At 59.6% G+C, this 12540-nt stretch overlaps 1 protein-coding gene across 1 annotated transcript in view; it reads right to left on the reverse strand.

Moving 5' to 3' along the window:
- The window catches only part of FES (FES proto-oncogene, tyrosine kinase), a 14878-nt gene extending 8100 nt beyond the window's left edge, over positions 1 to 6778 (reverse strand). Inside the window, exons 1-11 of the mRNA XM_015410388.1 lie at positions 6723 to 6778; positions 5810 to 6094; positions 5332 to 5505; positions 5064 to 5160; positions 4678 to 4861; positions 4421 to 4558; positions 4145 to 4327; positions 3846 to 3989; positions 1881 to 2073; positions 1600 to 1683; positions 1204 to 1413 (exon numbers count right to left, since the gene is read on the reverse strand). Coding sequence (XP_015265874.1) covers positions 1204 to 1413; positions 1600 to 1683; positions 1881 to 2073; positions 3846 to 3989; positions 4145 to 4327; positions 4421 to 4558; positions 4678 to 4861; positions 5064 to 5160; positions 5332 to 5505; positions 5810 to 6094; positions 6723 to 6740 — 1710 coding nt within the window. The 5' untranslated portion in view covers positions 6741 to 6778. The remainder of the gene's footprint in view (positions 1 to 1203; positions 1414 to 1599; positions 1684 to 1880; positions 2074 to 3845; positions 3990 to 4144; positions 4328 to 4420; positions 4559 to 4677; positions 4862 to 5063; positions 5161 to 5331; positions 5506 to 5809; positions 6095 to 6722) is intronic.
- Between the last annotated feature and the right edge of the window lie 5762 nt (positions 6779 to 12540).

A 12540-nucleotide genomic window follows, 5' to 3' on the forward strand; every position in this document is an offset into this window, starting at 1 on the left:
AGGAGGAGGAGGAGGAGGAGGAGAGACGGGCCTGGGACAGGGGTGAGGCGCTGTGGACCGGCCTGCTTGATACGCAGTTCGTGCCGCCTGCTGCTATGAGTAGGATCTTAACTGTGTGGTTTTTCAGGTCACTCAGCGCCTCATGTTAAAGGCTTGTGCTTTTGTTGCCGCTCTGTTCAGATTCCTGCTTGGCTCCATACAAACAGAAAATGGGAGCAATTTGGTATCTGGTTATTAGCTACATGTTAGAACGTGAGATGTATCGTGATGGGATTTATTCTTAAGTTGATGTTAATAAACGTATGATGGAGAAGCTGTGTATATAACCAATATTGTTGTTAAATTGTACTGGAAAACAACTTTCAATTTTTATTTATGCTGAGCTTGATGATTATTATGTAAAATTTCGGAAAGTATTAATTAAAAAAAAAAGACTCGTGCTTGGCTCCAGGTTTCTGATACCCAGGCCCTGCGACGGCATCGTCTGTTGGATGGCACGCGGACTCATGCTCCGTGGCCTGCCTGGGCTCCTCTCAGTGAGAAAGGCAGAGGATAAACAGCTCAGAGAGAGGCCCCCAGCGTATTCTCACCGAGCCCAGGAAGCCGGATCCGTGTCCCCCTTTAGCCAGTCTCCGTGATGACTGGCAGCGTCTGGCCATGGGACGCTGCTCTTTCTCCACCTCTGTGGGTTCGTGGGGGGTGGGGGTGCCCCTGCTGAAGCACCCGTCCTCGTGACTCACAACTCCCCCCCTCCCCACCCCCCCAGAACACGCCTGCCCTGGCGATGTGGACTCCAGACAGAGGCTGGGACCAAGCCGGTGGGGAAGCAACAGGATCTCGGGACTTGAAGAGTGAGCCGCCCGAATGCAGACTCAGGGACACGAGTCCCCAGCGCGTTCAGTGACACTTGCGCCCACAGGGAGGCAGGGGCAGAACCGGAGCCTCAGGTCTGTTTGGGCAGAGCCAGTCTGGCTTCCTGGCAGAGTCCCATGTGGGGTGCCGACCAGAACCAGTGGCCCCTTTGCACTGCTCGGTGGGTGGCGGGGGAGGCTGCTGAGCTGCCGTGACCTTCCTTCCTTCCTTCCTCTGGGTGGCAAAAGGGCTGTCAAGCACCGGGGGAGGGTGGGGTGGGGGGCTTAAGCTGCTACTCTTTGTTCCCAAGGCTTTGTTCCCGGGTTTCCCTCAGCGGCGACACCGGCTCACCTCCACCGCCTGGAGGATGAAGTGGCGGGGCTGGCCCTCCCACAGCACGGAGAGGACATACTCCTGCTTGCCTTGGCTCTCCCGCACCAGGAAGTCCCCGTCCGCCTGCAGCAGCCGCTGCACTTCCAGCCGGGGGATGGCGCCGTGGTACCAGGCCTGCTGGTGGAGGGGCTTCTGCACTTCGGGCAGGACGGGGGCCACGGGGGGCAGCTGAGGAGAGACAGGGAGAGGAGGAGGAGGAAGGGGGCTCCTTTTCCCAGAGGAGGCACTGGGGGGGGCGGTCAGCAGGGAGGTGTTCCGTCCCATCCCAAACAGGTAGCAGGCACGGCCCGCAGAACTGGCACTCAGCACTCCCCGGCCAGGAGGTGCCACACGGGGGGGGGGAGAGACACTCACTGAGAAACGCGGGCGGAAGATGCCGGAGATGTGGTGCTTCAGGACCTCCAAGGCCAGCCTCCGACCCCCATCGCGTTCCTGCTCCTGCCCGAGAAAGAGGGGACGATGGATCGTGGCGGGGAAGAGCACCGCTACGCTTGCCAGGGCTCCCGCAGACTTCAGGCAGAGCTGTGGGGCTTGCCGGGCTCCAGGTTTGTGCCCCCTGCCCCAACTGGCCCAAAAGGCAACGCCCAGGTGGGCCCCACAGGGGGGGGGAGACGGCCGGTCGGGGGTGGACCTACCTGCCCCCCGGGGGCCAGAGCCGGGCTGTCCTCCTGCAGGGCTGGGGCAGGCGGGGGGTCCCTGGAGCCGAGCTCGCCCAGCCGGTGCTGCAGCATCTCCCTCTGGGCCTGGAGCTTGGCCTGGGCGCACTGGGCCAGCCGGGCGTGGTGCAGGGCTTCGTGGAGGGCCTGCCGCTTCCCCAGCAGGAGGAGGCTGCGGTGGAGAAAGACAGAGCTCCCTCTGCGTCCTTAATACACCGGCACAGCCCAGCACAGCCAGGGAGGCCGCCGGTTGCTGCCACCACCGCTGCTGCCGCTGCTACCACTTGCAGTCCCAGATCTCACAAGACACAGGGCTGGTGTCCAGAGACACTTTACGTACACAGAAGAGGCAGAGATGCCGGCTGCCGGTGGAAACAGAGAGCCAGAAGGGACTCCCAGGGTCCACCGGTCCAACACCTGACCCCAGAGTGCTGATTGGCATTTCCCTGGGCATGTAAGAAAGGGCCACAGGAGCCGAGCGCTGGCACACCCCTTCCTGACCTCCCACTCACCATCTACCTGAGTTCACAGAGTCCGCACTGCTGTCAGATGGGGCCATCTTGCCTCTATTTAAAAAACTCCAGAGAAGGAGAGCCCACCCCCTCCCGAGGAAGCCCGTCCCACCGAGGGACCGCTCTCTCAGGAAGTCCTACCTAAACGTTTAGCCAAAAACTCTTCTGATCTAATTCCTACCCGTTGGTTCTGGCCCGACCTTCTGGGGCAACAGAAAACACCCCCGCCCCATCCTCCAGACGACAGCCCTCCAGGTACTACTTGAAGATGGTGATCCTATCCCCCCTCAGTCGTCTCCTCTCCAGGCTTAAACATCCCCTGCAGCCCCTTCAGCCTTCCCTCACAGGACTTGGTCTCCAGAGGCCCCGCAGCACCGTCTTCGCTGCCCTCCTCTGGATACGCTCCAGGTAGATTAAATTGTTCTTCTTCATATAATGTTTAACGCGACCAAAGGAGCACTGCTAATGCTACATCAAAACAACAGACTGTGGTTTCTTCTGGACAACCTGCAAGTCTGATGAGAGTCTCCCCCCCCTTCCCCCGCCCCCCTTCTCTCCCTCTGCCCAGTGGGGAGTCTCCTGTCTCTCAGCAGCCCAGCCAGGGCACCTGGGGCGTTTCACACCCCACCAGTCCTCCCGGGGTTCCCCCGCAGTGCCCTTTGTGACTAGGCAGGGGGTGGCGGAGGGGGCCGGTGTGTGTGTGTGTGTGCTTTCTCTCAGGACATATATCCTTGAAGAGGGCCCGCTCCGCGGCACGTGAGACAGCCGAGTGGGCCCTCTGGTCCACGGGCAGTCCTGCTAGAACGAAATCTTGCTAAAGTCCTGTCTTATCTCCTTCCTGCCACCAGACTCATACAGCCACTCCACTGGAATGACAAAATTCACACAGAAGCTCCTCTGCACGACTCATTTCAGAGCATCCGGTTCAGAGGAATCCTGCAAATCCACAAGCCGCGGTGCGAAGGCAGGGAAATTCCCCAGCAGAAATGGAATCATCGGGGAAAACAAACGGGGGGGTTAGGGTTTTGTTCCCTCTAAATTCGATCAGAAGCCCACCAACGTCTGGCTGGAACGCACCAGCCCACGGGGAAGTTCTGGACACGGCGGGGGGGGGGGGGGGGGGAGATTGGCTTGTCTGGTGGTGGAAGTGCCCCGCCTGGAATCCGGACTTGACCGGGCATCCTGTGACGGGCAACCAACGTGAGCAGGGCTTCCCACCATGCCACCCGTTCGAGGGAGCTGGGGGCACCATCAAGGGTTCTCCATGGCAGAGTGGCGCAGCAGCAGAGATCCTCCTTCCCGCAGCAGGGCCCCTCCACAACTCACTCGTGGGTCGCTGCTCGGCTCCCTGGGTGTGAGGATGGATCCTGCCCGGCAGCCGCAGTCCCTGCCGGCCCCCCTCCCTTCTTGCCCCACAGCCCCCCAGCCTCACCGCTCCTCTGAGCCCGAGCCGCCGCCTCCTCCTCCGGCAAGCTCTTCTTCCTTCTGGATTTCGCCCTGCAGGGCCTGGACACGCTGCTGGAGGTCCTGAGCGCTGCTGGTGGCCCCGGCCAGCTCCTCCTCCACGGAGGTGAGGCTGCAGGAGAGACAGCGGGGACTCAGGGGCCCACGGCAGCCCCCCACGGCCACTGGGGCAGCAGGGGCCCGGGGGCTCCCCGCGTGGAGACTAGAGTCTCTTCTGGGCAGGAGGGCCGAATGATCCTCCCTTCCCCCCAGGGCCCCCCGCCCCACAGGCCGAGGAGGAGGAGGAGGAGGAAGAGGAGGAGGCAGCCTCTCTGACCCATGCTGCAGCCGCTTTCTCTCAGGAGAGCATCCTCGTTCAACTGCAGCTCGCCGGCTCGCAGGCCCTCCGTCTCCAGGTCCTCCAGGAGGCTTTGGTCAAAGGCCGCCACCGGCTGGGACTCCCCCCCGCACCTGCGGAGACCGGCCGCCCGCCCCGCGTCAGACAGAGAGCCAGGCAGGCTGCCTGCCCGCCCCACCCCCCGGGGCACCCAGTGGGCCCCGCACCTGCACTGGGGGGTGAATCCGCTGTACTCCAGGGTGGGCTGGAGGCGCTCGAGGGCCCGGCCCATGGCTTGGTGCACGGAGACCATCTCCTCTTGCACCAGGCTGGTGATGGAGAGGTACTCCTGCAGCGCCTCCTTCCTGTTGGCACAGAGAGAGGGGGGGGCACAGTGGCCAGGGGGTCCAGCCCACCTCCACCTTCCCAGAGAGAAGAGGCCCCGGCTCCGCCTCACCCCCCACCGCCTGTCCGCCCCGCTCACGTGACGTGGGCCATCTCCTCCTGCAGGCCGTGGAGTGACCGGAGGGCGCCGGGCAGCATCTGCTGGCAGTGGTGGGCGTGGTGCACCTCGGCCGCCCGGAGAGCCAGGACGTACTGGTTGTGCGAGGAGTAGAGCTTCCACAGGCTCCGCACGTAGCGGTCTTTGGCCTTCTCACGCTCCTTCTCTGCGAGAGGAGAGGGGGGAGTGTCAGGGCCAGCCGCCCCGGAAGCAGCAGCGTGGGAACAACACCAGCCCCCCGCAGCTTGCCTGGGCTGCTGCTGCTGCTGGGAGGGGGCTGCTGCGGGGGCCTTGAGGGGGGGCGCTGCTGGGGATCCCCTCAGAGGAGGGGGAGGGCAGCCCCCCGAGGCTCTGATGAGCCCACCCACCTCTGCTGGCCTCCTGGAACCTGCGCTTGGCCTGGGCGCTCTCGCGGATGTGGGCCAGGTACTGGGCCTTCAGGCGGTCCGGCTCTTGCTGAGTGACCTGCAAAAATCCCCCATCCCCAGGAGGGGAGAGCACCAACAACCTTGAGCCACGAGGGAGCCCCGCACAGCCACGGGGCTTCCGCAGCAGGGGGCACTGCCCCCTGGAGCAGAGGCACAGGGGTGGGGTGGGCGGAGGCAGGGTGGGCGGAGGCAGGGGAGGCGGGCTTACCCGGGCGAACTCCTGGTTGAGCTGCTGCCACTGCTCACCGTAGGTCCGGCGCAGCTGCTGCTTGTCGCGGGCGAGGAGGCCCAGTCTGTGGAGGGGCCCGGCGGCCAGGGCCTCGGCGTGCTGCCGCAGGAGCTGGCTCAGGGCCTCCGTCTGGGTCACCAGCGACCACCAGCTCTGGGAGCGGCAAGAGGGGGGCGAGAGAGAGAGAGAGGTGGGACCTGGCCAGGGAAACTGGGGGAGAGAGGAGTGGGCCTGGGGGGAGGGCGAGGCCAAGCGGCCCAGGAGGAGGAGGAGGGCCCGTAGGAGAAGGGAGGCCAAGAGGCGTGAGGGACGGGGATGCCCAGGCTGGTGGTGGCAGAGGAGCTGGGGCCAGAACAGAGTGGGAAGCCAGGCCAGGCCAGGGCGCACCCCCCCACACAAGCCTTGGGCCCAGGGGCTCCCTCCCTCCCTCCCAGGGCCAGGGGGGGCTCCCTCCCACCTGGCTGATCTGGCCGAGGCTGGTCGGGCGGCCGCTCTCCTGCTGCTTCTCGGCCAGGCTGTACATCTGGTGGAGCTGGGCGGCGTACTCCCGGTCGCTCTTGGCCCGCTGGCCCATCCACTTCTTCAGGGCCTCCAGCTGGCGGAGCTCGGCCTCCTGCAGCTGCAGCAGTGCGGCGTGGCCCTCCGGGCAGCCCAGCTGCACCCCAAAGCCCCCGCCGGCGGTGGCGTGGAGGGGCTGCCCCACCGGCCCCACTGCTGCTGCCGCCACTGCCGCACTTCCTCCCTGCAAAGCCGGCCGCCGTCAGGGTGCCGTGAGAGCTCTGGCCCCGCAGACCAACCCCCTCCCCCCTCCCTTGCCATGTGGCTTCCCCTTTGCGTTTCCTGGAGCAGCAGTTCCCCAAACTCCTTCACCGGCTCCCCCCCCCCCCCATCCCCCAGCTGGGAAAGGCTGTCCTGAGGGGGCGGCCGGGGTCAGTCAGTCGGTCGGTCAGTGGCCAGGGAGGCCAAGACCGGGCAGGTGGCTCCCCCCTCCCCCCGACCTTCCCCTCCTTCCCTCGGCAAGGGGGCTGTGCCAGGCTGCCTGCCAACAAGTGGGGGCCGGGCAGCATAACTCTCTCCAGCTGGACCCAAGAACTCCCATGAGACTGGGGGGGTGGGGGGTGTAGGCGCTTTTGAGAGAGCTCTTGGGAACTCCCCCCCCCCCCAAAGATCCTGAGGGTCTCTAAGGTAGGAACGGAAACCGATCCGGCCGTTCTCCTTCCGAGCGCCGCCGTGGGGACCGTCTGGGAAGGGAGTCCCCCTGGGCCCGCCCAGCACTGCTTGGGAGAGGGGGCCGGCCCCCTCACCCTCACCCCGCCACGGCCCCCTCAGTGGAAGAGGGGAGCCCCCCCCAATTGAACCCGTGGCCTGACCTGGTGCTGCTCCTGCATCCTGCCCCTGAGCCCGCGCTGGCCTCCTTGGCGCCTGGTGGCCGGGTCTCAAAGAAGGAAGAGGAAACCTCCTCCTCCTCCTCCTCCTCCTCCTCCTCAGCAGCAAACCCTGCAGGCGTTGCGAGATCCCCCTTCCGCTCGTGGTGTGGCTTCCCCAGGCTGAGGCCGGCGGAGGGGCCGAGGAGCCAGGCGATGGAGGGAGCCAAGCACCTGAAGCGGCCCTCCCCACGGAGGACCAGAAGGACCTGTGGCTTGGCAGCTGGCAGCTGCCCACCCCCACCTCTTCCCAAGCCCAGAGACATGACTGCCCAGGAGGTTCACCGGTGGCTGCGGTGCCGCTAACCAGGTGAGGCGCCACTGACAGGGCTGGCAGGCCTCTGTTCCTTCCCAATCCCAAGAGCCGGACGACTCTACGGTTGAACTGCCCGCTGAGTCCCTGCCAGCCACCATCCGCCCACCCGGCCCGGCCCAGCCCTGCTCCTCCTGCCCTGGAGAGCCAGCTGGAGCGTGTCCAGAGGAGGGCAGCGAAGACGGTGCGGTGCGGGGCCTCTGGAGACCAAGTCCTGTGAGGGAAGGCTGAAGGAGCTGGGGATGTCTAAGCCTGGAGTGGAGACGACTGAGAGGGGATAGGATCACCACCTTCAAGTAGTACCTGGAGGGCTGTCGTCTGGAGGATGGGGCGGGGTTGTTTTCTGTTGCCCCAGAAGGTCGGACCACAACCAGCAGGTCGAGATTAAATCAGAAGAGTCTTCGGCTAAACCTTAAGAAGAACTTCCTGACAGTTAGAGCGGTTCCTCAGTGGAACTGGCCTTCTCGGGAGGAGGTGGTGGGCTCTCCTTCTTGGGAGGTTTCCAAGCAAGGTGGCCCCACCTGACAGCAAGGCTGATTCTGTGAACCTGGGCAGAGAGGGAGGGCAGGGAGGGTTGCCTCAGTGCTCAGTTCTCTTGTGGCCCTTTCTGACACGCCCGGGGAAATGCCGATCGCCACTTTGGGGCCAGGAAGCAATCTTCTCCAGGCCATTTTTGGCCGGGGATCCTGGAGGCTTGTTGCCGTCTTCTGGGCATGCAGCAGGGGTCGCTGGGGGTGTGGAGGGAGAGGTAGTTGTGAAGTTCCTGCCTCATGCAGTGGGGGGGGTGTGTGTGTGGATTAGACGACCTTTTCAACTCTTTGATTCTGTTTCCTGGGCATGGATCAACCTAGAAAGCGGTTCCAGGCTGGTTGTAATGCAAAGGCTGAGAGTGAGCAGAGCGGCTGAGCTGAGCTGTCCCAGGCCTCCTCCTCGTCCCTCTGCACGGAGACAACGAAGAAGGCAGACTCTGAGGGGAGACCTCTTCCTTCCTCCCTCCCTCCTGGCCACAGAGACCATGAATCAGGACTTCTGGGCAATTCATCAAGGCATATTTGACACTGCGTTCACATCGGTGCAGGCAAAGACCTAGAGCCATGTTAGCACTCATTCACACACCAACCAGTCGAAAGTCTCTCAAATAATCCAAGCTCAGTGAGGGAGAACCACCCTGTCTCCAAGCCCCACCCCAACGAGATTTCCCCCTCTCTGGTCTCTAGCAGCCATCCCCAGGCCCTGGGAAGCCCCCCTTTCCCCCTTCAACTGACCAGGGAGCTGCCTGTGAGCTCTCCTGGATTCTACTCCCCAAAGCCCAGGAAAAAATGAAACCCTTTTCTCTTTCAAACACCCAAATCCAGAACCTGCCTCCAAATGAGTGGGTTTTGTTCTGCCTTGCCAGAAGCGGTGCTCGACTGTGTTGCATTGCCTCCACCCACCCCCTTCGCCGCACTATTGCTTGCCCACCACCAACGCTGTCTTGTGAGCCGAAACATCCCATTCCTGGCACATGTTGCATCTTTCCTCCTCTGTGCTGCTTGTGGTTTTCCTTTTGGGGTCCTTCATTTGGTAGGCGTTTGAGGGCTGCACCTGAAACTTGCCCGGAGAGGTAGCCATTCGCCTGGCTTCACTCTCTCGATTCACCTCCTTGGTCTCTTTCCCATTTCCCATTCCTCGATAATACAGACTGCCCAGTTTGCATGGAAATAGACGATGGAGCATCTAAGAGTGAACATACTGAATCATAATCCCAGGAAGATGAAGGAAATGCTGCTTAGAAAGGCTGAGGCCTTGAAGGACATCGTACTTCCCCCTTTCGATGGGGTTCAAGCTGACCTTTGTTGACTCAGTTAAGAGCCTTGCGGTTATACTGGATCCTGCATGACTGCTGGAGAGAAACAAGTTAATGCAGCAAAAATGCTTTTTCCCCAACTTAGTTTCACCTGGAAGATGAGCTCCCCTCAGCTGACCCAGATTCATGCCATGGTAAGATCAAGAGTATACTGTAATACACCCTACATGGGCCTGCCCTTGGAGGAAACTCAGAAACTCCAGTTGGTACAAAACGGCAGCTATAGCCATCTCCTGCACATGACGCCCATTCTGCAGTCATTCTGCACATCGATTCCTTCAAGGTCTGCTGGCAAAGCACTTCAGAGCCCTGGTCCCTGACATCTGCAGCACCGCTTCCCTTGCCGCACTCTGCACGGACAGGTTCGCATACGTCGGCAGGGCCTTCTGTAGGGGACACCCTTCAGACACGCAAAATCAGCAGCCATCCATGCACAGACATCCCCCGTCTTCTGGAACAGGCTCTCACAGGAGATGAGGAAGGCTCCCATCCCGTGCCATGCTCCTGGCATCCTGCAACTTCTCTTAACACAGGATTGTTCAGGCAGGCATTTGTTAGAAAGGGAAAGGAACAGTGGACTGGACCACTGTGTATCTTTAGGTGTTAACTGCTTTGCTATTCTGTTACCTTGCTTGCACTGTTTTTTGCACTGGGGAGCATGTATTGCCTAACGCATTGCTTCAGACTTCTGTAACCCTAGTGCTATTATATTGCTTATTAGATGTCTCAGTCAGCTGATTGCATTTGCCCTCATGTCATCTTCACGTCTCGGTGTGCTTCCTGAGAACTTGCGCTAAGAGGTTTGTCACTTTTATTTATTTTATTAGACTTTTAGCCCACCCTCCCCTGCACAGCAAGGCTCAGGGCGGGTAACAATGTGCGGGTAACAATGTCATAAATTATTTGTTTAAAACAAATTGACATAATAACAAATCAAAATTAGAAACACACCGTGACTTAGGCACAAATAGTGTCAATATTATGAAGTTTAACTTGCTGTTCAAGTGTGCCTACCCACTGGGACGGTTTATCTCCCAATGGTACACGTCCCTCTTTCCTACAAAGTCTTTCCTTTTACTTTTTCCTGCCTCTCAGCAATGCTCCCTCTAAGCCAGGGGTGTCAAACAAGCGGCCCAGGGGGTGGATGAGGCCCCTGGAGGGCTTCTATCAGGCCCGCAGTAGAACTGGCTGTCTTCTGCTGCTTCTTCCAGTTCTGCTGCTGCTGCATCATTGTAGGTTTGCAGCTGACAGATACACACCTGAGCAGCGTACTCAAGATTGCAACAGCACAGACATTTTGATGCAATAATTCAGAGCAAGAGGTGTCAGTTATCAGACGCTGTTAAATAAACAAAATATTGCAAGAGAGCGCATTTTTAAGCATGTTTTTATTTTAAGTGAAAAACCCACCTTTGTGTTTGTGTCCTTTATGAAGTTTATATCTCCGCTATCTGGCGTTACCTTTTATGACACACATGGCCTGGCCCAACAAGGTCTCATTTATGTCAGATCTGGCTCTCATAACAAATGAGTTTGACACCTCAGCTCTAAGCTGTGGAGTCTTGCGAGCAAAAACTCTCCTTTGTGAGCTACTGGCATTAAAGTTGTGAGCGAACAATTTGGCTGCTGCATAAATTAGTTTGCTCTGGAGCCATCCTTCCTGAGCTGAGACAAAAATGTTTGAGCCGGAGGCTAAAAAACTGTGAGCTAGCTCACACTAAACTCAGCTTAGAGAGAACACTCGGGTGGCAGAAATCAACGTGTGCGCCTGGAGGTGGCAGGAGGGGTCGTGTGTCGACTGCAGAAAACGCAAGCGCCCCAACCGAAGAAGCGGACCCGGACCCTTCCGAGAGCTCGCTCACTCCGAGACTCAAGGGGGGCCGAGGGGGGGCAGCCCTGCTGAAGGCTGCCACGTCAGGAAGGGCGGAAATGCCTTAATGAGACCAAAGAATACAACTTTACATGCTAACAAAGCGAAGAAAATGCATTTTGTGGTCAAGGCAGCAGAATCAGTTTAGGTTTGATAAGAAAGTAAGTACTGCATGTATGTCAGTGTCTCCCCCAAATTTGTTTCCCCCCCCCTTGGAAAATAATGGGGGGGGGGAGTTGCCGGCTTTAGTTTCCCAATCTGCAAAAAAAATTTTAAAAAAAATTACCTGTACCAAAGATACATTTTCTTCCTTATGCTTAGTCTCCACTAATGTGAAGTGGGGACCACACTGGAGAGTCTTTTTCATATTGACACACACCTGTGTTCTCAGCCGCATTTGGTTAGAAGCCCCCATTTCCAAATGCCTCCTGTACCAGCAAGGGCCGGTCATCAAGCAAGGCTTTCCCCCAACACGCAGTCCCCGAGGCCACATTTCAAGAGGTGGTGCAGAAACATTTTCCCCTCTCTCCTTCCTCCTGCAGTCGGCCTGAGCAAGGCTCCCTCTAAGCTGTGGAGTCCTGTGAGCAAAAATTCTACTTTGTGAGCTACAGCCATTAATGTTGTGAGCGAGTGATTGGGCTGCTGCATAAACTAATATGCTCTGGAGAGCCCCATCCTTCCTGAGCGGAGACAAAAATGTGTGAGCTGGAGGCTAAAAAACTGTGAGCTAGTTCACACTAAACTCAGCTTAGAGGGAACACTGGGCATAAGCCCTGCTCAGAACGACACAGAGAACTTTTCAGGCACTCCTAGGTTTGTGTTCCAGCAGGCATTTGTGTTCTCTCTCTCTCTCTCACACACACACACACACTCTTCTGACATCCCTTGATTAGCAACAAGCACTTTCGATGGGTACCTGAAAGATCAATCAAGGGGCGTCACCCAAACAAAAGAAGGTCATACTAAAGGATTTGACGGTGAAAAGGAGCACCCAAAGCGAGATCAAACTCAAAAGGGCGTGCATCACATGACACGAGGACTACGAAGAGAGCTGATTTGCATAGTTCCACCATTTAATAAACTTTAATCTCTCTAGCGTTATATCCACATCCATTAAATTAAAAAAAAATCTGGCCGCAGGAATCGGCTCCTTGCTTAAATTACAAGAAATTTCTGTGCACCAAAAAGTCGTTATAGAAAAAGAGTCCTGGGCAGCCCCTGCCCTGCCCCCCCCACTGCAGCGCCGTGGCCGGCAGGAGGGCAAGTCTGGGGCGGGCAGCAGCAGCAGCAGGAGAGCCCAGGCCTGGCGAAAGATTGTCGTCAGAGAGGAGACGGGCTACAAGGCACATGAGGAAAGATGGAAGCTCCAGTGACTTCGGGCAGAGACAGGGAGGCGCCACCGAGGGCGGGCGGGCTCAGTGGACCGAGGGCGGCAGAGAGGCCGGGGCTTCTCCAGGGCTGCTGAGCGGGCAGGCGGCGTCGCTCCTCCGAGCCCCACGTCCAAAGGGGGGGACCCGCTCGCTCATCCGCCCCCTCTCCCAAGGCGGCAGAGATGGTGGCAAGGACACACACGCGAGGAGCAGGGGAGGCCCAGAGGCTGGGCTGGGGGGCGGAGGGCACAAGCTCCCGCTCCTTATTGCTGGCAGGGGAGGAGGCAGCCAAGTCTGGTCTGGAGCTGGGCCTGCCGAAGACACACCTGGGTGTGGTGAGGTGGGGGGGGGCGAGGGACCGGGGG

Source organism: Gekko japonicus, unplaced genomic scaffold, assembly GCF_001447785.1.
Source record: "Gekko japonicus isolate JY-2015 unplaced genomic scaffold, Gekko_japonicus_V1.1 scaffold1830, whole genome shotgun sequence".
Taxonomy (NCBI): Eukaryota; Metazoa; Chordata; class Lepidosauria; order Squamata; family Gekkonidae; genus Gekko; species Gekko japonicus.